The 27,533-nt window shown below is 36.9% G+C and overlaps 1 protein-coding gene across 12 annotated transcripts; it reads left to right on the forward strand.

The window, feature by feature from the left end:
- The first annotated feature begins 17 nt into the window (after positions 1 to 17).
- Positions 18 to 27,533, forward strand: VWA3A (von Willebrand factor A domain containing 3A). 12 transcript variants are annotated; one of them, XM_033074097.2, is made up of 33 exons: positions 21 to 145; positions 1,104 to 1,199; positions 1,812 to 1,915; positions 2,009 to 2,091; positions 2,992 to 3,046; positions 3,804 to 3,902; positions 4,944 to 5,050; positions 5,300 to 5,425; positions 6,694 to 6,802; positions 7,192 to 7,257; positions 7,717 to 7,842; positions 8,726 to 8,864; positions 8,954 to 9,057; positions 9,301 to 9,381; positions 10,393 to 10,487; positions 11,411 to 11,530; positions 12,354 to 12,428; positions 13,099 to 13,243; positions 14,149 to 14,347; positions 14,791 to 14,861; positions 15,843 to 15,983; positions 17,396 to 17,495; positions 18,518 to 18,622; positions 18,987 to 19,084; positions 19,232 to 19,378; positions 19,897 to 20,005; positions 20,639 to 20,783; positions 21,242 to 21,386; positions 22,499 to 22,650; positions 22,915 to 23,041; positions 23,328 to 23,425; positions 23,784 to 23,847; positions 25,084 to 27,533. In XM_033074097.2, exons 4-33 carry the CDS (start codon positions 2,042 to 2,044, stop codon positions 25,087 to 25,089), a joined length of 3,204 nt encoding a protein of 1,067 aa, XP_032929988.1. In that variant the 5' UTR covers positions 21 to 145; positions 1,104 to 1,199; positions 1,812 to 1,915; positions 2,009 to 2,041; the 3' UTR covers positions 25,090 to 27,533. The 12 variants fall into 12 exon arrangements, 11 of the variants coding, with proteins under 11 accessions (XP_032929996.1, XP_032929992.1, XP_032929993.1 ...); XM_033074101.2 differs by having other exon boundaries at positions 20 to 145; positions 1,104 to 1,915; positions 22,502 to 22,650; XM_033074094.2 differs by having other exon boundaries at positions 1,104 to 1,915.

Here is a 27,533-nt window from a genome sequence, read left to right on the forward strand (position 1 = left end):
GGCAACGCTGCAACAGCGGGCGGGGAGCGGGAGCGGGCTGGGCCGCGCCAGGGAAGGGTCTGTCGGGCAGTGCCGGGAGGTGCTGAGGGGGTTTGGGGAGTCGCTGTCACTGGCGCGGTGCCCGGGAGAGCCTTTCCCCCGTCAGGTGAGCCTCAGGGACAGGACTGGGCTGCGCGGGGTCGGAGGAGCCGAGGGTCTGTCCCCGGTGGGGTGCGGTGAGCTGGGCACGGGACAGGGAGGGGTCGGGACCCCAGGGCTCCTCCCCGTGAGGTGAGGAGAGTCTCGGGGACGGGAAGGGCTGCGCTGACACCCGCTGTGAGCCGAAGGCTGGCCTTGGGCCGGGGGAGAGGCGGTGGAGCCCAGCCAAGGGAAAATCGGGATTTAATGGTTTTTGCTTGACTCGTACCGCGCCTAAACCCGAGGGCAGCTCGCCCACCCGCTGCGTGCCCGGCTGGCTCAGCTCTCGCCGCCGCTCTGGGCTTTGCTGTGGTTAATCTCTTTCTCTGGCTGAGCTCTGTAGCCCCAGCAGCTGTGCACACATATAATTGACTGCATAAAATCCATTAACAAGCTGCTCCTGCAGAATAGTTCCTAAATGTGTTTTCTATAACTGGATAATTGTAACTTCTCTTTATTTTTTAGTTTGCTGTTGTCCCACATACAGTATAAATTATCATTTAAGTTGCTGACAATATAATACCTTTCTGATAGTGTTTATTCCTGAGGATTTTAACTTTTTTGCTGTAATGCTGATTTTTTACTTTTATTTTTAACAAAACGAAGTCTAGTCATATAATGGATACACACATCAGGAAAATGGTGTGGTAGTTGAACAATGATGAATATATGGAAAAAATGGGTGAGGAAACTTACTAAATCTAGTTGAGACTTCATATGTAGATAGAAAATAAATTATAGTTCATATTACATATATACTATACCCTTCAAAACATCATAAATTAATGCTTAAACAACTGTTGAAGTATAGAACAGTTCCTACAGAAGAAACTTGAAATGACTTTATGACCATACAAGAATATTATGGGTAATGAATTGTTCTCATAAAATTATTGTCTCATAGGCTGACAAAATTCTATCTACAGGGTGTTCATCCACCATGGCAAGGTTTTGCTGTTCCTCATCTAGAACCAGTTAATGGATTACTGGGAACACAAAGCAGCAAGACATAAAATGTGCTGGTAGGTGATTTTTCCTACAAAATGGAGCAACTAGTACAGTAATGCATACCCACTAAAAATTCATAGTGGGGAGTAAATAAACTGATAGGCAACTGATATGATTCCTTGCATACATTTGCATATATACACAGTTTGATAGATGTGATCACTCATATCATGAAACTGCATATAGTTTCTCTGTAGAGATGAATCTGAGAACAAATTGGGCAAAACAATGAGATGAACTGTTAATACTGTATTTTTCCTCCAAAAGGCAGAAGCCAATATATGGCAGTTCAAGCTCTGAGTTGTATTTGGGAGATGCTTATTTTTATTCTTCTCTGGTAAATCACTGGGTAATTATTTCACTTCTTTTATTGAACTATTCTATTTCTTGTCTTCATTCCTGTCTGCTCTAAACTAAGCTCTCTTTCCCCTTCCTTTAGCTCACAGTCTGGGGGTATTGTGAAAGCTTCTTTTGCTTTGTATCCTGCATTCAAAAGAGTATTCCAGTACATAAAATTATGTTCTTGGACATGCACTGCCTAGCAGCAACTCTCCTTAGGACTCAACATTTTTGTCCCATTTAAACAGCACATTTAATTTCTCGTACTGCATGTAATTTTTTCTCAGTTGATCTGTAAAGAGGACAAATGAAGAAAACACAGTCTCAAACAACAGAAGAATGGATAAGAAACTAAAGTTTGGAATCCTTGCAATTAACATTAGAGCAGCTGGTAAATTAAAGCAATATTATTTTGTAAGTACAGCACTGCCTTTTCTCTAGTCAGTCTTAACTTCTGTGCATCTCTGATATTAACCATGCATAGTGCTCCAGGAATTCAGGAAATGGTGGTGAAGAGATGGAGTTTACAGAGGAGACTGTTACTGATTTTGAATCCAGACTTTCTGAGTAAGTATCCATCTTCTTTACTCTGTTTTGATGTGTAATTGTTTCTGTATCTCCATTAGGATGTAGGTGCTGCCTTAAATTCTCTGGTCACCTCAGAGTATCTCAATATTAAATCCTTTCTGCTGAGATTTAGAGTAAAAGGGATCATTTTTTACTACAACTGAGAAATCTCAGTTTTTAAGGAAGATCCTCATCAACATTGATGTGGAGCAGTTTGCTCATTTTAAACAGGCAGCCAGAGCATGGTCAGGTTCCCATGTGTAACACTGTGTAGTTGGAGATTATACTTAGTGTAATTTGGATTAGCTTCAAGTCATGGATGCAGTTGTGACATGGAAGCTGAAAGTATTCTGAGTGAATTTTAAATGTATAAAATCAAGGAAACTTAAATAATTTAATTCATAGGTTCAATAACCTATAGAATAATCTTCACCGTTGATAAGAGTGCTGCCATTTCAGCATACCTCACTGCGTCAGGCTTTTATAAAACAGAAGCAGCTTCTCTGTTTTGAAAAAGTAAAACTGATTTTCCCCTTTAAAATGTTGGCCTAAACTTTCTATTTGCCGACTTGTAGACACTATATGCATGGAATTAAAAATCCATTGGTTAAAGTAAAACAATTTTAGAGAACAGGAAGCATTTTGTTTTACCTCAGGTTATAATTCTTTTGATATTAAACTGTTGGAAGCTGTTCTGCTTTAGGGAAAGAAGTATTTAATTTGTTAGCCCTGCAGACACCAGTTGTGTAAGGGCATATTTAACATATTTTAAAATACCTATTTCCCACAGATTTTGCATCTGTGAGAAAAGGGTTGTGATGAAGACAGGTGGTTGATTGTTATATTGAAACCCAGTGTGAGAGGATGCTGTAGCTAAACATGTGCTCTGCCTTTTGTCAGAGTGATTGAACTCTATCAGCACCGAATTCACTGGCTCTTGCAGGACAGCAGAAAGGTGACTTAAACTTTGCAGTATATTTTTAGAATGAAACTCTATATAACATTAAAGACTAAATTAACTTGAATAGTAGTGGAAAGTGGCTTCCAGAAAGCCTTTGTATTTTCATGATTTACTACAAGTTCCACATCACATGCAGTGATGTTGACAGTTTTTCCTCACCTTTCATTGGTATGCAGTTTCCTGCTTTCTAGATTTAGTTTTTTCCTTTCTCTTTGCAGTCTTAGTGATCAGGTCCTCTCAGCACAATTTAAATGGGAGCAGACAATGCTGAGCTTAACTTCTGCCTGGGGTGGAGCTGTCTTGTAGCTCACTGTGCCCACTCTTGCACAGCTGCTTCATCACACTGTGCCTGGCAGTGCAGATGCTCAGGATGTAACTCCCTCTTGAAGGGAATACAGAAAGAAGCAGCATTCCAAAATCTGGTTTCCACAAATTTGCTTGATTTAGCCTGAAGGGGACAAAGGTGTTTTTTATTTATCCTCTCAAGTAATGAATAAGTTAACTTGGGAAGAAGTTAATATGATTCACTGGTAAGGATTAACTGGGAGCCTAACTGGAGTAGGGCTCTATTTTTTCTTCCTTTTTTCCTCCTTGACTTTGTCACTGTGCTAAAAAGTGCACATCTTTATGCTAAAAAGTTTAAAATTAAAATAAATATCTAATACTTGATTTTAAAATTGTGTTGTACAGAATAAACAGTAAAATTATTAAGCTGATAAGCTAATATTTACAGTGACTTTTATCTTTTAAGGTGTTTGGTGTTATAAAAGGAACTAAAGTTGGACTTTTGGTTGATGTGTCTCATTTGAGTTATGGACCTAGACTATTGGATTTTCAGAAGAACCTTTTGGTAAGCAATAGTAAAGCAAATTTTGCCAATTTTAAGATACTAATCAAGCTTTTGTGGAACTAGAAGCCAGGAACCAAATAGAAAAAAAAATCTGTATAAAATCCTAATATACAATAAAATAAAAATATTCTGTTGCAGAAAAGTTTGTTCCAAATGTCTTTGAAAATGTAGTATTTGTTAATATCCAGATCAAAACAAATCTAGTATCCTTTAAAATATTAAGGCAAGTGTTATTGTTAAAGTTTCTCAATTCTCTCAACATTTTCTGTGGAATAAACTTGCTTAACAAAAGCAGCTGTAAGAGGTAGAGCCAAATTGTACATAGAGGTATTTAAAGTAAATATTGTTTCCTTTAAGTTAATGTTTTGTCACAGTAAGGCCCACTTCACAATTTTTGTCAGAACCTTGGTGAATTAATAATTTTCTGTGGTTTTAGAAGAAACTTGTCCTTTATTGTACTCATTGTTTTTAGAAAACTTTTGCAGTAAGGAAGGAAAATATAATTTAGCTGGTTAATTGTTTGTATTTGACAATTGGTACTATTCCATTTCCCCCATTCAGGAGTTATTTGCCATCAATTTATATTATTTGTGGTTTTCATTGGTGTGTTTCAAATAAAACTCGTTCAAGAAAACTCACTTTCCACATAGTCTGGTTTGCTTAGCCTGAATAGCTGAGCTGTTGTTCATGATTAAGTGTTAACCATTTTTTAGAAATTGCCTGGCAGGTGAATATTTGCATTCTAGATCACTGCTGTTTCATGTGATCATCAATTAAAGAGAAGAGCTGGTACCAGTACAGCAAATATCCCTGCCTCCTGCCCCATTAACAAATTAGTTGCAATGCCATAAGTTTCCAGGTTTTGTCTCTATTCTTACCAAATATTTGAATCTCTCTGAGCTTTTCTTGGAAGGTTTTTTAGTGGTAGCTGAAAATACTGCTGTAACTATTTTTAGGAAATTACTGGTTTTAGTCTTTTACATAATAACCCTACCAGAAGCAGCATGGATAGTAATGCATTCATAATTTTTTATTTATTAGTGCCTAATAGATGAGCAGCTTTGTTATAAGAAGCAATTGTACTGCCTCTCATTCAGTACAGAAATTTCACCACTGTGGGAGAGTCCAAAAACCATCAATGTTCATGTGTAAGTAAGTTAATTTCTCTGAAAATCAAGGTGTTTCAAACAAGGTCTCCATTTAATTTGAGCAATCTCTTGTAGCTAATAGTGCCTGCAGTGATTATAAGAGGGGAGAAGAGTAATGAATTTGACCTGTAGTCAGTGGTTTCAAGATGGCTTTCACTTATGAAATAGCTGCTCCTGTGGTTTGTAGTAATCTTTGTGATCTATCTTATTTAGCACCTAAATACTCTTTTTCTTGCTTCCCTCTCCTAGGCTTCATGAAGTAAGACAGTGGATACAAGAGCTGGAGCCTGGTCAAGGCTGCAATTTGCTGAAAGCCTTAAGGCATGTCCTTCCAATGAAAGAATTGAATTGCTTGGTTCTTATTGTAGGGAGCTGGTAAGTTCATTATCTGTTTTAACAACCAGATTTAACTTGGATGCAGAATTGGTACAAGAAACTGAACTTGATGCAAAAATAAATAGAAAATTCAAGGTCCATGTATTACATGTTTTTAGTTTATGCTTTTAAATTCCTTTGTTTCTTCCCTGTTTTACTATTTATAAATCTTCTCTTTTCTGGTATGAAACTTTGTTTTTCCTTTGCAGCTCACTTATCACAGTCATCTATTGAGAGCCTGGTAATTCTAATTTTACATCAATTAAGTGTCATTAAAGATGTCACTGAAAGAGTTCCAGACCTCTGGGAAGATAAGAGGATAAGATAGATTTTGCTATAAAATAGCATCAAGCGTTCAAAGATTTTTTGCTTTGTGATTTTAGTAGTGCTGATGGAGAACTTAAAATGTGTGATTAAATAAATAAAACCAGATGAGATTATCCATATCTAGTTATTGACTTAAATTCTACAGTTCTACTGTCATTATTTGAAAATTGCAATATTGGATTGCAAGGAAAGACTACAATAAGGATTCTAGGAGTGTTACCTTACTCCTAGTTTACTAATTGTATTTCATTTTAAATGTGCAACAAGGGATGGTGTAAGCTTGGCAAGATTGATAGAGTAATGGAACTCAAATTTCAACCAGCTTATTGAACACACAGTGTTGATTACAAGGTTCCAGGTTATGCTTAGATCTGCTCTGAAAAGAAAACAGAAGTTCATACTATGTGAAAAATTCCTTAATTTCTGTCGTTGGCAGAAGTGTACTGGAAGGAAATGTTTTTACTAGCCATCAGAACTCAGGAGATGAAAGATATGTGGGACACTAAATTCTAAACATAAAGAAAAGTTTTACTTTCTTTGTTGCCTTTGGAAACAGAATACACCCTTACATACCAGAGTAGAAAGGTTTTCTATCACAGAGACCAAAGCCACAAATCCCAATTTTTAGCTTTCAGGGCTAGCAAGGAGTACTTCAGAACATTTCATGCACAAGCTGTTATGAATGGGAATAGAATCCTAGTGGATTTGTTATCATTCAGATTTCAGGATGGAACCAGATTTCAGTAGTGACATCTCAGTAATGATTGAAAGAGGGAGAGAAGGTGCCTCCAAAAGCATGATAATGCTAAATACCTAAATAATTCCTATGATTTATTATTTCTTTCCCAGGTTTTCTTCCATGTCTTCTTCAGTGTGGCCTTTTTTTCCCATTTGATTACTGCCATTGTTAATATCCTTTTTCTTTACTTTTTTTTAATCAGCCCTGATCAGTCTTTTGAAATATTATGTGATTATGTTCAGCAGTGTACACTGGGGAGAAAAGTGCAAATTCACACTGTAACTTATGATTGCAGCAACCCTGCTTCTCTTGTAAGTAATTGTGTTAATACTTGACTTCCTGAAGTGCCCTATCATTTTTTTCCCTATTCAGCTGTAATGCCTTCTCTCATAAATTGTGGGGAAGCTAACCTAACTGTTAGAGTTCTTGAATTAGTGTTACATTCTCTTCAGAGCAGATTTGCACACATGAAAAAATTGTTTGGAGCATCATCTTGTAACTTACTTTACTGAGTTAGTTTTTCAACCATATTAAAATAAGACTGGTAAGCAAAAGATGGAAACATAATTATTTTGGCTTTCTCACTACAGGTATCTAAAATATTCTTTTTCTGTCTCTACTGAGAACTGATACTAACCCACATTATCAAAAGAGACTATCAAATCAAAGTAACTGTTTCTTTTCCTGGTTTTATATGTAGACAGCTCTAAAGAACCTTGCAGAAGCTGTGAGAGGCTGTTATCATTGCTACTCTTCCAAGGGAGAGGTAGGTGACAGGGAGAGAGGCAAAGCATTTTTCTCTCTTTTGATGATTCTTCACTTGAGAAGGTAAAATAATTATCACCTGAGTAGAAGTTGATAACAAGAATTGGTGTTGAAAGTCTTTGTCATAGAAATGCTGAGGATGTGCTCAATAAACCTGTGGTTAATTCTTTCTTCAACTGAAAACATTTCCTAAAAGTGCAATATATTTTGCAGTTATTGTTTACTGACTTTGGCTGATAAAAGCAGTGGCTTACTGTAGAGTGATTCAAAGTAATAAAGTAATACCTTGTTTACAAATGATTACTAATTTATATGCAGAGTATTAGATACATTTACACTCAATTCTGCTATGTGAGGCAGTCTTGCATTGATGTTTGCACAGTCAAGTAAGAAAGCTGCTTTCTCTTGGTATTTGAACAGTAGTTAACTTATTTTTCCCCATTTGTTTTTATAATTGCAGAATTGTGATAGCAGTGATTTTAATGTGTTACTTCAGGAATCCCAGAAGGCTAAGGACCTGCTCAAGAGCATCAAACAGACTTTTCAAAGAAGAGTTGGTAGCTTGCTTGATAGTAAAACAGCAGATGTATGTATCTTTTCATTTTCAGATGTACTTTGAATAATTAAGGTTAGAAATTTTAAGTGTCTACAATATAAAAAAAAAAAGTATGATTGATCAGGTATTTTGATATGTGAACTTTGAATATTCTTTATTGAACATCCATTGTAAGAGCAAATTAAGAACAAAATCATTAAAGGAGACATTTTAGTAAATATTCTCCAAAATGCATGAGAAGAACAGTGTCCTGTGATGGTAATGGGTATCTAAGGAGCACTAGCCTAACTCTATGCATAATCATATAAATGAAGTTCCAACAGTCCTTTAAATTGGTGAAAAGATACTCCTGTGTGATTTAGTTGGGCATTTAAATCTATTGCAAACTTATGAGGGCTTGTTTTGGTAGCACTGTTATCTGAGTCTGGGAGGATTTTTTTTTGTTAGCAAAATAGTCTGTTCTCTTCACAACCACTGTGTGATGTGGACAAGTGTGATGTGAAAGGGGGCTGAAAGCTCACACTGGGTATCCTTGTGTACCTGCTCATCTGACCTAAGACATTCCAGACAGGAGGCAAAGTAGTCATTTGTGAATAAAATTTCTTATTATTTTTCTTCTCATCCTTCCTATGCTGTACCTTTTTTTTTCTCTCTTCCAATCTCATAGTTACTAAGGATTGTGTAGACTACCTATGAAGCAGAAGTCACTCTTCTGTAGATATAGAAGATTCTATATCCACAGTGAAAGCCCATTTTTAGGAGGACCAATGATAGCTGTTTTCAATGGGTTTTGCTTGTTGGAATCCCAGCACTTTAATTATGTTCACAAGGATTTTATGATGGTTATTTTAAATTGAGTGTAAAAATAAATTATGTTAAAACTTGCAAGAGCTCTTCTTGAAATCAATTTTAGGTTTCCACCGCATTTGCAAATACAGAACCTTCCAGCTTCTTCCCAAAGCCTCCAAAGCACAAAGGACCATTAGTTATTCAAACACCAGGCATCCTGGCCAAAACCTCAGCAGACTGGTTAAAGACATATGGATTGAAAGGTAGCACAGAAAGAAAAGCTCAACAGATATGAAACATGAATTAAAGACAGAGTATGTGTTTTATTTAATGTAGTTTTTTCTTCCTATAGCTAAAAAATTAGACCTTTATCAGGTTCTGGCTCCCAATGCCTTCTCTCCTGTGGAAGATTTTGTACCTATCCTTCAAAAAACAGTATCATCAACTCTACATGAGGCAAGTGATGAGAAACTCTTCTTCCCTGGGTTTGTGGGGTTTTTTCTTTCTATTGCTACATTTTTTCTAATTTAAATCACTACTTTAAAAGTTAGCTGAAATTCTACTGAATTTTGAAATTTGAGTGATAGATTCAACTCAAATACTCTTAATGCCACTCTTAAGGATGACTCAGGAAGAAATTCCATGGTAATCTATCTTATGTTGGGTTCTGTGAACAGCTAACTCTATTTATCCTTCTAGAAAGTGATGATGCAGTTTGAGTGGTATGATGGAACTGTAAAAAATATCCATGTTGACCTGCCAGTATTGTACAGCTATCAGGTGAGTTGTCTATCATGATGTGGCCTTGTCAGGGCTAGACTACCATCTAATTATTCCTCATTAATTGTCTTGTTAGCTAAGTACTGCAGGGATTCATGTGCAGACAGCTGTCTGTGTAAGTCTCCAGCCATTGGAATTCTTACAGGCAGTAGTGATTCTTAAGGACTTTCTCCTAGATCAGGGTGGGGCAAGTTTAATGAAAGAGAAGCTGTCTGGGGATGTTTGCAGCCAGGGTTGGCTGTATAGTGGTCTGTCAGTCCTTCTTTCCTGCTTCCCTGGCAGTCCTGACAAAGGGCTATGAGAATGTTTCCAGGCAGGGCGAATAATTCATTAAAGTGGGAGTGATGTGAAGTCTGTGGAACTCTACAGGCAGACCAAGAGGAGAGTGTGAAGTGGCTGAAATGAAAAGCAGCTTCTGTGGCTCCTTGCTCACTGGTAAATGATTGTGTTCTGTGCTCCAAAAACAAGCTACATTACACTTTTATTTCTGAGTTTAGTGTCCTTTTCTAGCTTGATATGCCCTCATATAATACCTGCATATACTTGGAAAGGTCATGGTGTATAAAGTTTGGACAAATTACCTTAATATCAAAATGATACTGTTAAAGATTACGTGTGTTTGAGAATATTGTGTTTATGTTAGATATGTTTTGTAATGACCACTGCCTAAAAATGCTACTGTAGAAAAGGTAAGCTTGCAAAAACTGTACTTTAAAGCTCTTTTTTTTTTCTTTTCTTGATATGCCTGAACACCATTTTGGAACATGGTGGTAAGAGGAAAAGTGAAGTGGAGATACAGACCTTTAGATTCTTTGTTGCTTTTTATCACAGTATGTTTTTTTGCATGGACTGTGTTCTCATAACTGTTCTAAGAATGAAATGTCGATATCTAAATGAATTAAAATATTTTTTTTCATTACTATGCTGTTAATGTTATTTCTGCACTAAGCATTTAGCAATAAAGACTTGAACTTTTTATTTTTAACTTACATTTTCTTTATTTATGCATAGAAACTCCTTGCTAAAATGGTAAGAATCTATGAGAGACGAATTGACTGGCTGTCTGTTGCTAGCAGAAGAATATGGGGAACTGTTTGTGAAAGAAGGTATTGTATTTGGTTTTGGGGTTTTTTTGGTGAGGTTTGAAATCTTAATGTGTTTGAGTACCATGTTAATTTACATCTTGTCTGAGGCCTTACTCAACCTCAATTGCACATTTACTCTTTCTCCTGTTTACAAACCTTGACTATGGAGTTTCAGAGAAAAGGAAGGTAGCTGAGGCTACCTGTTACTATAGCTTTTCTTGCTCATTGATTAAGGACTGAATTGGCCCATCTGGCCATTGTGTTGTGCTGGGAACTCACATGCCACTGACTCTCCATCACATCTGTGGGTCTTTTCAAAACTACTCCTCCCAAATTATTCCCTGTCCATTAACTGTGATCATCCTGCATTGCCTCTGGAAGCAAGACTTAAAACTGACCATGCTGAGCAGCTCATCATCACCACTTTTCCCTAAATAACATGCTCAATAACATCAGTCAGTCATACCTGAGCAGCCACTCTGGCACTGATAAGCTGAGAGAAAGTTTAACTGTTTGTCTTTGGAGTCATATTCCATATGTTCTTGGAGTGCTGGCTGGGAAAGGACACAATGAACTACCCAACAACTCTCCTTGCTGGCAAACATCCGCACATTCCAGGTGGGTTTTAGATACTCAAGTACTGAGAAGAAGCTGTTTGGGGTTCAGGAGCCATTATGGCACTACAAGTAGCCAGTACCCTGATTATGCCAGGGTATCTCTCTTTTAGGAAAGAGAGAAGTTTCCACTACTGTTCCAATGTTTATTTTTTAAATGTCACCTAATGTTTCACAGAATTTTTTAAAAATACAGATTCGGTGTTTGTACATTTTGATACACAGGTAGAAGATACTTTTCCTGACAAATTAGAGTGCACTGAAGATAAGAATACATAACTAAATAAGACTTTTTTCTGTTTTTAATGAATAGCATTTTTTTTCATATAGGGTAGTTATACTTGTTGATATCTCAGTGACAAACTCTACCTACATCTCTCATATCCAACATTCTTTGCGACTTTTACTTGAGGAACAAATGTCAGATAAGGATCACTTCAATATTATAGCGTAAGTAACTATCTAAGAGTCTCTTAAAATAACTGTCATGCATTGCAATGGGAGAAGTATGCTGAGAGATTGAGTTGCTAATAAGCATATTTTAGTATTTGATGGTTTTTAGTGAAGTATTTGCAAGACTAGCACTGATTGGTCCTTATTGGGTGAGTGCATGAATCAGATGTATGGAGACCAGATATGTAATTAAAAATCACAGTTTTGGATGAGGGTAACTGGAACTGATTGCATCATACCTGTAACAAATATCCTGCTATATTGTTCAGAACAGTATTAATTAATCTGTCAGAAACTTACCAGAAGAGGATTTTAATGTCTCAGGTACCATAACTGAGAGCACACTTTAAATTTTACAGTAACTCCAATACTGTTTAATATATTATAGTGTTAAAATTCTGTACTCAGCACTGACAGGCACAAATACGTGACCCAACTGCTAAGCAGCTGCTGGGCAGATGTCTGGCAGGTAAAAGTGGGAGCCAGAAGCTCATGGAGTTCCTGACATAGTGTGAGAACAGAGCCCTTTTCTCACAAGAGACGTATAGGCAGCAGCTGAGGGTTGGAGTTCCTTTATCACAACCCTTCCACTGAGCTTTTCCCAACTCATGTAGGATCCTATTCAGGAAAGAAAATGAAACAAACCTTGGGTAATGGATAAATGGGGATAATTAAATGGTTTGAAACAGAAAATAATTGGCATCAGGCAGTTTTATGTCTGTCATGCCCCAAATGAGATTTTTCTTCTTCAGTGAATTTATTTTTTTGCTTCTTCTAAACCGTAATCTGAAAATTAATTGCTGTTATCTTTCTGTGAAAGATTTGGGAGTGACATTGTGCCTTGGCAGCAGGAACTGCTTCCTTCCCAACCAGAAAACTTAGAAAAGGCTTGGAGGTAGGATCAGATAATTATGTATGTGAATGTCACAAAGAAAAATTGCAAACTAAAAAATACTGTAATTTTATCATGTTATAAAAATAGGCTGCCATGTTCCACACTGATTGTTCATAGTGGTTTCCTGTGAAAACAGCTTTGTAAAAGTTAATAAGCTTGGTGAGTTTGTATTTAATATGTATATATAATATAATATGTACACAGATACAGAAGTGTCTGTGAAAGGAATGAACAGGCTACATGAAGAATTGAAAACTGCTTCAAATACAACTTGGATGTGAGATCTAAGCAACAGAGTTTTTCCCACATGCTTTGGAAAAAAATTCCAGGTTTTTTTTGTGGAACCACATCTTCTGTATTGTCATTATAACTCTGGTTTCATTTCTGTTTCTGTAAGTTCTACTATGTTAATGTTTTTCCACATAAAATTAGGAGAGAATTCTTTTCTCTTTATGCTTTGTACCTTACTTTAAAAACTAGATTGCCATGCTGGCAATACAGAAACATGGACAAATAATTTGTTATATAATCTGGTTTTGCTCTCTGTCATTTTCAAAAATTTTAGACTCCAGTGCAGTGTTATTCAAGGTACTTAGTTCTCTTTATTGCTTTGAGCAGAAACAAGAGCTTTTGTTTCTTCATTCTTTGAACTGTAAATACCTTGGTTTAGGTGGGTGTTGAGCTTGGAGTGCAAGGGCAGCAGGAATTTCATGAGTGCACTCAGAAGAGCTGTGGAAGTTGACTTCAAAGACAAAGATAAATACAAATCACAGGGACTCTACCTGCTGACCACTGGAATACCTGATCAAGAAACAGTGAGTGTCATCACAGGCAACTTTTCTCTAAGTTCCTATCAAAACTAATAACAACTTTATTTTTCTCTTTTTTTCCCCTTATGGCCACTCATCACAGTTCATTGGCAGAATATTCCTCCTTTACATACCTAATGTAGCACAACTGTCAGGATCCCAAACTTCAATTTATTCAATTGTTAGTCATGTGTTGGATGTAGCAATTATTAATTACACGTGAATTATAGAAAATGCAAGACATGCTTTTAGAATTCCTTTCCCACTCCAGGACATCATTTCACTTCAGATTTCTGAGTTTGAGCAAGCTGATATTTTTTCAATTTATCATTTCTATACAACTCATGGAACAAAGACACAATTAATTTTCCAGTGCAAGCCCACAGCACACTATGTTGACACAGCTCCTGTTCATATCCCAGTAATCCCTTGCTTGGATCCATGTTTGTAGTGAATGTGCTCCGTGGCCTTTAAGCTGCATGCACAGCCTCGAGTTTCTACATGTGTGCAGTGAGGTGTCCTCTGCTTTTCTTACCAAACCTTTGGAAATTCTGGGCAGACCTAAGAAATCATTAAAGCCCATATTGCTGACAAGAAAATGAGGGACAAATAGACAGTTTCATCCCTACTTTGCTTCAGTGCACAGCTAAATTTATGTCCACCATCTCTTTCTTTTGGTTCCCAAATTTGCCCAGCTCACCTCTTGCCTGCAGCAGAGCTGTTGCCACTGTGGCAGCACTAGTGACAATAGCTGTGAATCTGCATGGACTGAGGTATTGGACTGCTCAGGGTGGATTCCTGTGCTGAACTGCTCCAACTGGGAGGATCTGTACATCAGTGGAGCCAGTGGAGTAGATGGAATCTTGTCTGAGACAGGCTCACCCCTGATGGTTCTTTCTCATGTCTTACAGCACACAATCAGTGCTTACGTGGCTGAGGCTTGTGGAGGTTTTGATTTGCAGCTACATGTCTGTCTGTTCAGTGTGAGAAAGGGCACTGACCCCAGTGGGATTATTCCAGCCCGCTACGCCAACCCAATGGAAACTGCCAATGCTTTCAAAGAAATTGTACAGGCAACCAAAGGGAGGTTTCACTGGTTTGGAGAAGCAGGTATGAACACAGGAAAGTCAGCACATACTTCTTTTTCATTATTGAAATAATATTCATTAAGGCTTATTTACTCCCAAATCAAGTTGTTTACATTTTTTAAGATCTGCTGATGCTGTACTAGCACTGAGATATGAACCCAGGTCATAATTTTATTGAGACTTTCAATCACATTGCAGAACATTATAATGCAGCCTTAATGAAGGAATTTGTTTAGGTTTGGTTTTTTTTTCTATTTGAATTCACTATTTTCTGTTGGCCTTTTTAAAGCTGTTTTAAAGTATAGTTACTGGTAGGTCCAGATGATCAAGCTTTCAGGAAACAAAAGTTTTTTGATTCTTTGCTTTGGTATTTAGCATATTTTACAAATTGTCATACATTTTGAAAAATACTTGTTTTGTACACTTTAAAAAACCCATGCTAATTAGCATCTATTTGATTATCAGGTATTTTTGAAAGTGATGATATTACCAGTATTATATCTGAAATGGAAAAAGCAAAGAACTACTCCCAAAAGGTATGAATTACATAGAACTTTTTAAATTACATGTTTGTTCCTTAAAAAATTCAACAGTGTTGGTTCAGCTGACAATTCAGGAGAGGGACAAAACCTTTTTATGATGAGCAGGAATGTTCTAGAGTCTGAGAATAGTGACCACAGAGTAAATAAGGATAGAAAGCAGTTGCACAATAACACACTGCAGTGACAGGTGTTGGAGTAGCCATGATTCCATACCAAATACAAGTTTACAGTTCAAGTGATTCTCCTTTTTGTTGCCAATCCTGTGATGAATTCAAGTAAGTTAATTCTTCATTATAATGAAGTTACATATATTGCAAATAAATAATACTACATTCTTGTAAGTGCCATTGAGGGAGGGCTTGTTATTAGCACAATGGCTTTGTAAATTCTGAAACAGTTATTTTGTCAAATGTTCTGAGGTTGTAGAGCTAGACTGTATCTCACCATATTCCATGCACATGACTTTTGTCCAAAGATATCCAACAGAATTACTGAGGCAGTATACTGCCTGGCAGTGTGGTGGCTGTTTCTTATAAAAGTGTGAACAGAAAGAGATCTGCTGTAAGAAACCTGTCCAGAGGGCTGAGTACCCTGCTGGATGCAAGTCTGAATGACTAAAATTGGACTTTTTTAAAAGAAGAGCTGGTGGCAATTCAATAACACCTTAAAATACTTTGTTATCATTTAACAGTTGCACATACTTGGTTCACCATCTTTCAATTTGTTCTAGCCCTGGTCTATATTCTCTGCTGCCTTTTGGTTTAGTCTGTTTGCCCAGAGCAGAAGGGTTTCCATACAGCCTGTTTGAGCAAGCACAGCATAAAGGGGTTTCTGTTCAGTTAGAGGTGTTAAGTATGGTTAGATAGAAATTTTATTTATTATTGTAGTAGTAAATACAAAATACCTGTCTTTGAAATGTCATTTCCTTAAATTCCATGTATATGAATTTCTAAACATTGTGGATTTCCATTTCAGTGTGCATTCCTAGTGGAGTCCTTAAAACAACGCTCAGTAAATCAGTCTGTGAAACTCCTCACACCCAAAGGACACTCAAATGTGCTTATGAGGAATGAGGGGAAAAAAAACCAGAAGGTGCCATCTTCTAAACCCACAGCTGTGAGTCTGGCCAGAATGGTTTGAAATGGTCCCATTTTTAATATGCTCTGTGTTAATTAAAGATCCTGCCTTGGATGCTCTTCTTGGTGAGAGAAGTGCTCAGCTGAAAATTAAAAAAAAATAAGCGCAGCACTGTGATAGTACTTGGAATTTATGTTTGCATTCAAAATGCTACATATACCAAAAAGTGCACACCAAAAAATGCATCATACTAAGCAATTAATTATAATGGAACTACACTGTAGTGTCAAAAGGTGTCTAAATAATCTTTCCTCTCACCTTAAAAAATAACGTTTAATCTGAACAAAGGCAAAGCAGAAATGTGCTTTACCAAATTACATCAATTTTGCCAGTCCTTCTGGAAGGCACTGAAGATTATGATGTTCTGCTCATTTACAGATGAGACAGCTGCAACTCAGTAGCATATCTTTGGCCTCCCAGAGAGCCAGCATAAAACAAGATCAGGATTCAGGATTTGTTTTCCTGCCTGCTGTGTTTATTTCCATGGAGCTGCACTACTGAATCCCTTGGGATTTTGCTAGTGTTTGTTCATTTTGACTGTGCATACATCTGTTTGGAGTAGGTGTGCACATCTGTAATATGCATAAAGGGCCAGTGCTTGCTGGAACTTTCAGTTCTCATCTTTGAATTGGGAATGGCATTGTAGGTGTGGGAATGTAGGAAATGGGAATGTAGGTGTGGGAATGTTGCAAAGGCTTTGTAGGTCTTCCAGGCTGTTTTATCAAAAGTGACATGTTCTCAACATCTCTTCACAAATGCAGAAGAAACTAATTACTCAGAGATGACAATAGAGCATAGTTTTGCAGGGATTAAACTTCTAGAATACAAGTATGGGATTGTCTGTAGATGTTTGGTGATATTTATAGTAGAGCTGTATGTTAAATTAGATCTCAGTTGCTTGAAGGCTCAGTGTCACAGCAAATCTTATCCTACAGCAGGGTTAAACAGGTGTTTGTGTTGTTTGGCAGGCTGCTCAACCTCTAGAGGGATAAGCCAAACTCAAAGGAGAAATTACTGGTGTCAGCACTAGATTTTCAACAGTCAGTAAAATGCTGAGGAAGATCCTAAATACTGTATTCTGTAAAGCAAGGCCATTGCCATACTAGACTGCTCCTTCAGGTGGCAAAAATGGCTCAAACTCCTCTCCCTGTAGGTGTTAGTCTTCAGGTTTATGGCAGCAAATTATATTGGCAAGATAATTAAAACAGAGCAATTAGAGTTACTCAACCCAGCACGAAACTGCAAATTAATGTGTTGTCATGGCAGTCTGTGGATTTGTCAAAGCCTGAGTAAAGCAGGAATTAAAGAATAAAGAAACACAGTTCCAGATTAGAATCATGCAGTTATGATCCAGCTGAAACACTTTTTACATTTTTTGTTTGTTATTAAAGGTACTGAAGGATATTAAAGACAACCATGGTGCAGAGAGAAATACTCCTGTAAGAATCGTGGCATGGCGTCCTCCTAGTGCCAGAGCAGGAATTCCACCAGGTCTGTGTGATTAGGGGCTTTTTTGTCTTCATTGCTTCAGTGTCTCCAATGAATGGCCTTTGGATTTTCCTTAAAAGAGAGTATTTAAATTAAGATTTTAGAAACACCTGGAATTTTAATCTTAAATCAGATTTATAGGAATCATCCTGCTTATTTTGGAATTCCTTTGGGATGAATAATTGATCTCATTTGCTTCTACACTGTGCAAGGAAGGAACTCTGCACAGCTGTGCAATGATTTCCAGGTCCTAGGACTGAGTACCTGACCTTTATCAGGACATGTCAAATGTATCTGATGGAAAGTGGAACACCACTGTGTTCCACACCTGAAACCATAAGGCTCAGCAGTTCAGACATTTATTATGTTAGTTCAATGTATACATTGCCATGAAATCTGTTAGATCCCATTTTAATTAATATGCTGCTCCACTTGATTTTTTTATGATCTAGTAATGAAGGAACAGTTAGACACCAATGCCAGGTTGTCTGAAGTGCTAACTCTTCCACCTACTCCTGGTACATGAAAAGCTCTTAAACTTCCAGTTCCTGATGGTCGCTTAAAGCCCAATTAATTTCTCCTCCATTTAAAAAAAATCCTGTGTTTTTTCTTTGTATCCTCTCTAACATTTGCCAATTATTCTTCTTTACATTAAATTTGAGTCTTCAAATCTACTGATGTTGATATGTAGTGTTTACAAATCCGGATTAATTTTGGAGGAGCTCTGTACAAAGTTAACTCATTTCTCCAACAAATATTATGCTTGTTCAAACCCCTATTTTTTTTCAGACCAACACCTGTGACATTCTTGCTGATGGCAATTTCTATATTTGTAAAGGTTTCATTTATATGAAAGCTTCTTAAGTAGAGCTGTAATATGATTTTTCTTAATCAGTATCAAAGAAAATGAAGCATTTATAATTGTGGTAATAGGAATATATGAAGAGAAGAACAGGATTCTCATATAAGAGTTTTATCCAGTTGAGCTACATTAATGGGGTTTTTTATCTATTATTTACTTGCAGCACAAACAATAAATTCTCAGAATGAGCATAAAGGAAAGCACAAAGCCAGGAAGCAGGCAGAGCTTTCTGTGTCTGTATTTTACACTGAAGAAGGAAGAAATGTGGGTATGTGTTATCAGGATGGGATGGGTGAAGCCCTTTTCTTATCAGCACTTTTATAATAAAACTGGCAGGATGATAAGTCACTGATAACTGGTGTGCTTTGAACAGTGACTGGGAGAGAGTTTCACTTACAAATAGTGGTAAGGAGTTTTAGTTTGGGTGTAGGGGGGTGGCACTTTTTGCCTGGTTTTGTAATTGGGTTTTCCTTTTGTAACGTCCTTTGGGATCTTTTGGTTGAAGATGCTCCAAGGAAAAGCACTGTGAACATGGTTTAGTTGATACAGAAGATTGAGTTCAGAATTTTTTGAAGGTGACAGGTTTTTTTCAATAAGTGATTTTTAAGGTACTTTGTTCATTTCTGTAATAGGTACAATATATCAGAGGTATCCAAAGGCAGTGCACGTAAGAAAATCTGTTTGCTCTGTCACATTGCCAAAGGAAGAGGAAATCTGTTCAAGCAAAGAGGTATTTTTCTCCTTACTAATAAACTGCCATTTTGGAACCATCCATCTGAATTAATGTAAATGTTAATTGTGATTCTGTACAATATTATTGCTTAAACTGTTCTAATATTTGCCAACAATCAATTGCTGTATTTGTTTGTCTTACAAGTGGCTGACCAAGTACAGTATTAAAAAGCTTAAACTGGATTTGCCCAGACTGATGCTTGGTTGTACCCACCAGAAGAAAACTGTGGAGTGTCTGCACAAGAAAGTATCAGCAAAATACTGTTCTATCTTCCCCAGTGCAGAAATCAATGTAGGTTTTTGCAGATTGAACTACCTACATTATTGAAAAGCTTTGTATTCGTTTAGTGAATGTTAATTGATGTTTCTGGCTTTCTAGTGTGATGTTCTCTCCACTCTTCCCTGTTCTTTCTAAATCATACTTCCACTAGCAAGCTAGACAAGGGCTTTTATTTACCACAAAAAAAACATTTAGCATGTTTGAAGTCCAAATTGCATCTTCTTTAGAATGTGTAGCATCTCCTCTGCTCATACAGTATGAAAAGTAATTTTAAAAATTTAAGTAAAACTTTTCAAAATCATGTTTGTGTTGAAACTGGGAAAGTGTTGGATCTTGATTCAGTTTATGTAATGATGGGAGAGAAGCATAGAAAGTTAAGTGCAAGCAAGAGAGTCACAGAATTTTTCTTACCATATTCGTAGATGTAAAGACAAAAATCTCCCTGATGTCCAATGCTGACATTGCCTATATAGCAGCTGAGCTCAGATTTCCTGAAGTAAGATGCTCTTGTACAAACTGAATTTTTCCAGGGGGTTGTGAAACATCTGCAGCTTCACCCTAAAGAACTGGAAACCTACACAGAACAGCTGGAGAAAGTGCTGCAGCGCTATATCCAGAGAGTGCAGTGGCTGCTCTCAGGTATTGGTGTGTCAAGTACAACTAAAATGTATAAAAACATTCTTGCCTGCTATTTCTGGAAGAATAGATCTGAATATAAATCTGAACCTCCAATGTGAATAAGGGTTCTCTGCCATGAAAGCTTGTGAATACAAGAGAATTCAGCAGCTGATAAACATCTCGCTTGCTAACAAATAATTAAGTTTTGGTCTTTGTGTGTTTGTGAATACAGAGCAGAAGCTTTCTATCAACAGAATATATCCAGTAACAAGTACAAGCAAAATTGGCTTTTCTGCTTGTTTTGCTAAGAATGTGCCCTGCTTAGAAGTTCAGCATTGCTACTGGTGAAGACTGTTGTCATCTCTCTGTCACTCATAAAGATCTTTGTTGGGAAACAGTTAATTTTTTTCTGGACTGTAAAGGAGCTACAAATTATTTAATGCAAGTTGCTACAATCAGCTAATAATTATTGGTTGATAGTGGTAGTTTTGAAATGGCCAAAGACTTTTCTATTGTTACCTTTTAACTACCTAATTGCCACGTAGATTATGTAGAAATGTGCCCAGAATTACCCCTAAAGACTGAAGATTTACATTATGCTCAAAAAATAAGCCTATGTAATAACTCTTAATTAGTTTTAATGTTCTGGCCCAGGAAGCCGAAGATTGTTCGGTACCATTTTAGAAGCAAATGTCTGTGTTTTGATTGATACATCTGGTTCCATGAGCCCATATTTGCCATCTGTCACAAAAGAACTTACCTCCCTTATCTGGGAACAGCTGAGAAAAAATGAAGCCAGGTATGGTGAATTACTGATAAAGACTGAAATCTGCACTCATTATTATGTAATCACATTGCTTAATAATTACAGTAATAGAGCACTGAAACACAATTATTGTGTGTTAGAGTATAATGTGCCTGTGACAAGAACTGCTTTTTCTGTTGCTTTTACCAGTTTTAAGTTCTAAACTCTCTAAGATCTGATCCTCTGCTGTAGGCTGATGTTGTTTACCCTTTTAAACTCAGCATCCCCATAGATTTTCTGTTTATGCAGTCAGATATGCTTTTTGACTCTTCCAAGGCTGAAGATCTTAATCCAACTTTTGGGTAGGGGGTTGGGTTTGGTTTGGGTTTTTTTTTACTGTTGAATTAGTGTTTGGGTTTTTAAAAATTTAATTTATTTACTTATTTCAAAACTGGCTTATCCAAAGTGACTCATTGTATTGATTAAATGTCATGGGTCATCTTTTTTCTCAGGTTTAACCTGCTGAGATTTGCAGAAAATATAGAGAGTTGGAAAGAGTATCTTGTAGAGGCAACTGATGGAAGCTGCCATGATGCTGTGCAGTGGGCTTCCACATACCATGCTCATGGCACCTCCTGCATCCTTGCAGCTTTACAGGTTGGTGTGCCACAGCTTGGAGAACAAATCCTGTCTTGTAGTGGTAAAACACTTCCACCTGACTGGTGACATTCTAGGAAAATTATGTCAAAGTGTACAACTTCTTAACATGCAAATCACTGAACAGTTTAGAAATCAAGTCACTGTTTCTGGCCCCAGGGCTGATAGATACTCAAATCCATTGCTCATACTAAGTAAAAAAAAAAATAAAAAGTCAAATATAAATAGTTTTGTTAATATTTGTGTTCAGAGAATAAAATAGCCAGTTGCTCAAACTGATGTTTATGTACAACTGTGGCTGTGATATGTTGCTCTGACCCAAACAGGATTTTAAATAAGTAGTGTTTGTTGGAATGTCATGGGTTTTGAGTATAATTCTTCAACTTCAGTAACAGGTGAAATTTTTCTCCTATAAAAATTCTCAGTGTAGAAACTAGTAATAATAACTTAAAACTGAACTTGCATTTTCACAAGATTTAAAATTGGAATCAAAAAAGAAATGTTGCCTTTAATTTCTTCTTCCAGACATCCTTGCACAATCTCTGTATAAATGTTGTGGCATTCACCATGAATGACAATCTCTATATAAATGTTATGGCATTCACCATGAATGACAATCTCTATATAAATATTGTGGCATTCACCATGAATGACAATCTCTATATAAATGTTGTGGCATTCATTATGAATGAAGTCCAACAGAGCTACAAGGCATGTGTGTAGTACAATGAGTCAATTACTGCAGCAGATTTTCATAATATTCATTCAAGTCCTAGTGAGCCTGATTTTCAGACATTAAACAACTTTAACTCCCATAAAATATGATGTAAAAATCTTTGTTAGTAGATCTCCAAAACCAGTTAATTTTCTTATTTCAATGAGTCAATTTTTGGCAATGCCCTGTTGTCTTATGCTACAAATTATCTACTTAAGTTTTCAAATTTATATCCTTGATCTCCTTCCCTAATGAGTGAAAATGAAAAGCAAGCTAAGTTGATTAATGATGTGGCAAATATAAAACTATCTTAAATCATTGGAATGGTGTTTTTGTTCTGAAGTATAACCTTTCATATAAAATAACAAATTATTTAAGCATATTTTCTGCTTTCCAGAAGGCTCTCAGTTTCCAAGGTGTAAAGGCACTTTATCTACTGACTGATGGAAAACCAGACACCAGCTGCAGTCTGATTCTGAAAGAAATTGAAGAATTGATAAAGAAACAAGATATTAAAATCCACACCATTTGTTTTAGCTGTGCAGACAGGTATATGATACCTTGCAGAAACAAAAAAAAAATCTTTTAAAATGACTACTTTATTGTCAGAAGTCTGTGCTACCAAGATGGAATGGGGAAGGTTGTTCTGGCACAGGGAATTGCCACATGGCCAGCATTTCATACAGGAATTTATAATTGTGTCCTCCAATCTGTTTGTTTTAATGTCACATTTTTGAGGAGTTCTTAGAAATTCTTTTGCTGTTGCTTTTGAAAAATAATTTTCATAAGTAGCTTTCTACTTTATGCCAACAGAGGAGCTGTTGAATTCCTGAAGAAGCTTGCTTCCCAAACAGGAGGGCGCTTCCACTGCAGTTCTGGAGGTGAAGATGGACAATTAGCAGCACACAGAATATTGACAGAGGGGCTGGATGATGAAGATGTATGTGAAATAAATCAGTTTGTTTGATTTCATTGCAACTTAGTCCTTCATCAGTAGAGAAACATCATTTAAAAAAGAAAAACAGTGAGAAAATACAAAACTTCTAAGATATTTCATATTGAAACCAGCAGAAAAATGTTACTGAATAGAACCAGGTTCAATCTAGGCTTGTTCTGCTCTCCCCTTGTGAGACCAAGACCTTCTCTGCAAGTAGGGAAATTTAGAGCTTAGGATAACAGAAAATAATAAATAGGTGCAAGTTAAAACATTTTAACTATGTTTTCAGAACCCAGTTTTCCCTTACTTTGAAGGAGATGATTTAAAGAAGCTTACTCAAGAAGTAGCAAAAGCTAGAAGTTTCTTAAAGCAGGCAAAATCTTGGAGGTGAGTATTTATCAAGAATCTTTGTATTTATTATTTCATGGAAAGAAGACAAGAATATCTGACTCGCAATGTCTGTTATAAAAAAAAAAATAGACCTGGAGAATTGTATAGAATAAGAGTGAAGGACAATTAAGTTGTATTGATCCTTAGGTTTCTTCACTGTTACCCTTCCTAACTGCCCATCCAGAACAGAAAGCACCAATTCAATAGGAATAGCAGGCAAAAGTACCTGCAAAGAGCTTTAAAATGCATTATACCCCCTCAGTGAAAAGTCACCCAGGGACAGGGCTAAACAGAGACTCCAAGGTGTTCTATGTGAAAAACTGCTGTAATTCTTTGGGATTTGTTTTCTTTTCAGATTATTGCTTGAAAATTGGAACACAAACCAAAAAGATGACTCTGGCTTTCAAAAAAGTGTTCAGGTAAACAGTCACCACATTTACATTACAGTTTATGTATTTCATGTATTTCAGTAAAAAGGTAATATTTTATTATATGTATTCATTTCTAGCAGTGACTTTTTCCAAAGCTGGAAACATTTGTAGTGATTTGAGTTCTTTAGCTGAAATAGTCCTCAGTAATACCCTATATAACCAAAGAACAACTCAAAAAGAACTGTTTAGGGTGAAAAGAGCAAGGCAGATGTGTATTTATAGTTATTAATGGTCTTAGCAAGCAGTTAAGCACATTAAAAGGTTAGAACCAGATGTAATGGCTGTGATAATAATTGCTGCATGGGCTGCATGATTTATCTGTTAAATGAACAAGGCTGACTGAAAAAAGACCCCACTAATAGCAAAGACATCCTCAGCAAACATGGGACAGTCATTACAGAGTGGTGGGAGAGGCAGCTGGGCAAACTGAACCTCCCACAGAGCCAACTTGCTGCTTTAAATTGGCAAGGCAAAAACCACAGGAGAAATTGCTGGGTGGAAATACTTTCTCAGGGTTAAACAAGACAGAAGCATTTGTCATAGACAATGGACACACAGACAACTGCAGAGCTGCACTAGAGAACCTTGACCTTTGAAGATATTCATCAAGGAACTGGGTAAGACAGATACAGAGCAAGACTGGTTTTTTTTAAATCTTGCTTCTGTAGCTGTAGTTGGTATTTTGGTTCAAAAACATTGCCCAGTCATTCAACTAGGAATAAAAAAAAATCCAGTCCAACCTGCTTGTTAAGAATGCCTGGTTCTTGGAGAGTAGAAACTGGAGCCTGGTGTGTGAGTGTGTGTGTGTGTGTGAGAGTGTATCAGTGTGTCAGAGTATGTCTGAGTCTGCAGAATCCAGCATTTAAGGGATAATCACTCACGAGAGGTGCTTGGAGAGGGAGCAGATATAAAACTATCCCAGAGGAGCAAGGAAGTTGTTGCAGGCAGGCAGAGATAAAGGCTGGTGTTCCACAACTACCTCTGTATCTCAGTGTTCCAAGGAAAACTGTATTGCTGGTGAAGTGTATAGGAAGGTATTTCTGTTAAATTCTCCAGAAAGTTCATAGCACTGTAGCTCCATTAAACATGTAAGTAAGGAAACCATTACTTTCAGTTTGAGTTGTATTGTTTTTCCATTACTATTTTGTCAATGGTGACACTGAGCGCGTGCATCTTATATATTTGAGTTGTATTTTAATATGTATTAATGTGCTTCACTTGTAGGATTAAATTTTAGATGAAGAGAAGATGCTGAAGAAATTTGGAATCATACCATCATAACCTGCTTCTTTTAAAAGGGTGCTCACACCTTCCAGCTTCAAGCAGACTTATTTTCTTTGTTGTCACAACTGCTGGCAAGACAAGAAGTTGCAGATGCTAAGTGCTGCACTGACTTCACTTGCAGGTTTTGCAGGATTCAAAGTAAATCAAGCCCTGAACTCTAAAAAGTTTAAATATAAGTAGAGGATAGTTTTCAATATAGCTAATACAAATTTTAAAAGTGTATATATCAGTAATTTTACACGGTCACAATTTTTGTTTTTCTTTTACTGCATCATATTAATAATTTCTTCAATTAGTTGCTGGTATGTCTAAATTGACTATTTTATCTGTTGGTTTGAGAATTCTTTACTAGTGCTTATTATCCCTAACAGATGGCACAGATGGCTGTGATGTTAGGAAGAGAATTCTTTATGCCAGTTTTGCACAGAAAGTTCAAGAAATAACCTTAGTGCAGAAAACAAAGCTTGTAATTCATGTTTCTGCACAGAAATTTTGCTGATAATTATTTCGACTCTGCTTTTCGTGCTGGCAGTAAAGAAAGATTTAGAGCTGATGATTCAGAAATGATAAAACATGCAAGAAAGTAATACCCTGCTGCTGATGTAGCCTGGTTGTGTTTGTGTAACCAGGCACTGCCTATCTGCTGAGCAATCCTGTTCTTACATATTTCCTGTCTAGAAAGATTTAAAATATGTTTGCCAATATCAATTGATTTGTGAAATATACTTGTTTTTTACTGGTTTCTGTAATGACAGCTCACTAGTATTTTGTAGATATTCACTGTTGTCTTTTAGAGGGTTAGAAATTAATCTCATGTGTTTAATATAAGTCATATAATAAAAATGGATTCATACTTCAAAATTAAGAGACTTGATCTGCATTTATTCAGGAGCCATTTGCATCTCCTGAGTGCTACTGGATATGCTGTGATATGGGAGATTGTGTCTTTTCTGTCCCTTTATTTCTTTTGTCTCTATAAGGAATTAAAAATTACTTCTATCATGAATGTATCTATTTAGTGTTGTATGCTCTGAATGTGGTGATTCCTGCCTTCCATGTCAGTGTCAGCCTTTACTGGAATGCTGCAGTTAAACTGGTGCTTTGATTTTATTTATTTATTTATTCTGCTGAGAGGATTTGATATGAAAATGTTAATTCTAAATTAATAGGATTAGTTACACTTCTGTTTGGGGTATAGATGATAATCACTGATAAAATGAAGATTTGTAGTGACAGAAATGTTAAGAGTAAATCCAGGTAGAAAGGATGAGCTTTCTGTTTTGCCAAAAAGGGTTTCTTATTTGTCCCCTGGAGGATTTAAGAAATGTCACAGTACTGTAGCATAGATTCTTATATTCCTATAAAAGTACATTAAAAGAACTTAAAAGGAAACACACTTATGCAGATGTGTTAAATGGTATCAGAGATTCTTTGTGAAGTAAGGTCATAATGAACATGTTGGATTTTGCAAATGTGAATAAGCATCAGAATATTTCAGTCTGTTGTTAGACTGCAATTGTCAAAGCTCTCATTTAGAGCCTTTCCCCCCTGTACAATATTTGTTGTTCAGAGGTTTTACTCTACCAAAACAATTGCATTTACACAGTGTCTCCATTGGTTGATTGTCAGTGGATCTGTAACCCAAAATTTGGGGCAGCCTACATCAGTACTCATCACTGAGCTGTGTGATTTGGCTGGACTGAGCATTTGTTTCTGTGGGCAGAGCACAGCACATTTCTCTGGTTCTCCTGAGCATGGTCTCACACTGCAGTAGGTGCTGGGAGCTCAGGAGCCTTCTCTTTGCTGGTGGTGTGAGCTAAGGGCTTCTAAGCCTCCTGTTCAAGAAAATGCAATGAAAAGTAAGGAGCAAATGTTGATGTTAGAATCTGTGTAGGCACAGAAGCTGTAAAATAGTCAGGTATTAGAGTATTGAGCCGTTTCACCCCATCCAAGCTGTCTTCTGTGAATGTGTTTAGCCTGTGCAGCCAAAGCCTCGTGGTCTCACAGGCTGGTCAAGCCCTGCTACCTCCTTCCTTTGAAATAGATTCCCTCTCCTTACTACCTACCTGGAAACTCCCATCCTACCTGCTCCCATCAGGCTGAGGGCTGCTCAGCAAGGAGGATGTTTTCAGGAGATGCCTCAGTGGGGAGGACCTCAGTAATACTCAGTTAGTGACTTCAGTGTCCATCTGTCAGCTCTGTGTCATTTGCTTTCCTGGTTTGTGCCTGCTGGAATGCAACCCACTGTATTCAAGAAATAATGAAAGAGGAGTTTTGTGATTGACCAAAGGCATACTTTTCTGCCAGCTTGTTTGTAAGTCATGTCATTGCTGTGACTCACTGAATATGCTGATTTGTTTACAATTAATTAAAGACAAACAGCTGAACTA

This window comes from Catharus ustulatus, chromosome 16, assembly GCF_009819885.2.
Source record: "Catharus ustulatus isolate bCatUst1 chromosome 16, bCatUst1.pri.v2, whole genome shotgun sequence".
NCBI classification, from domain to species: Eukaryota; Metazoa; Chordata; class Aves; order Passeriformes; family Turdidae; genus Catharus; species Catharus ustulatus.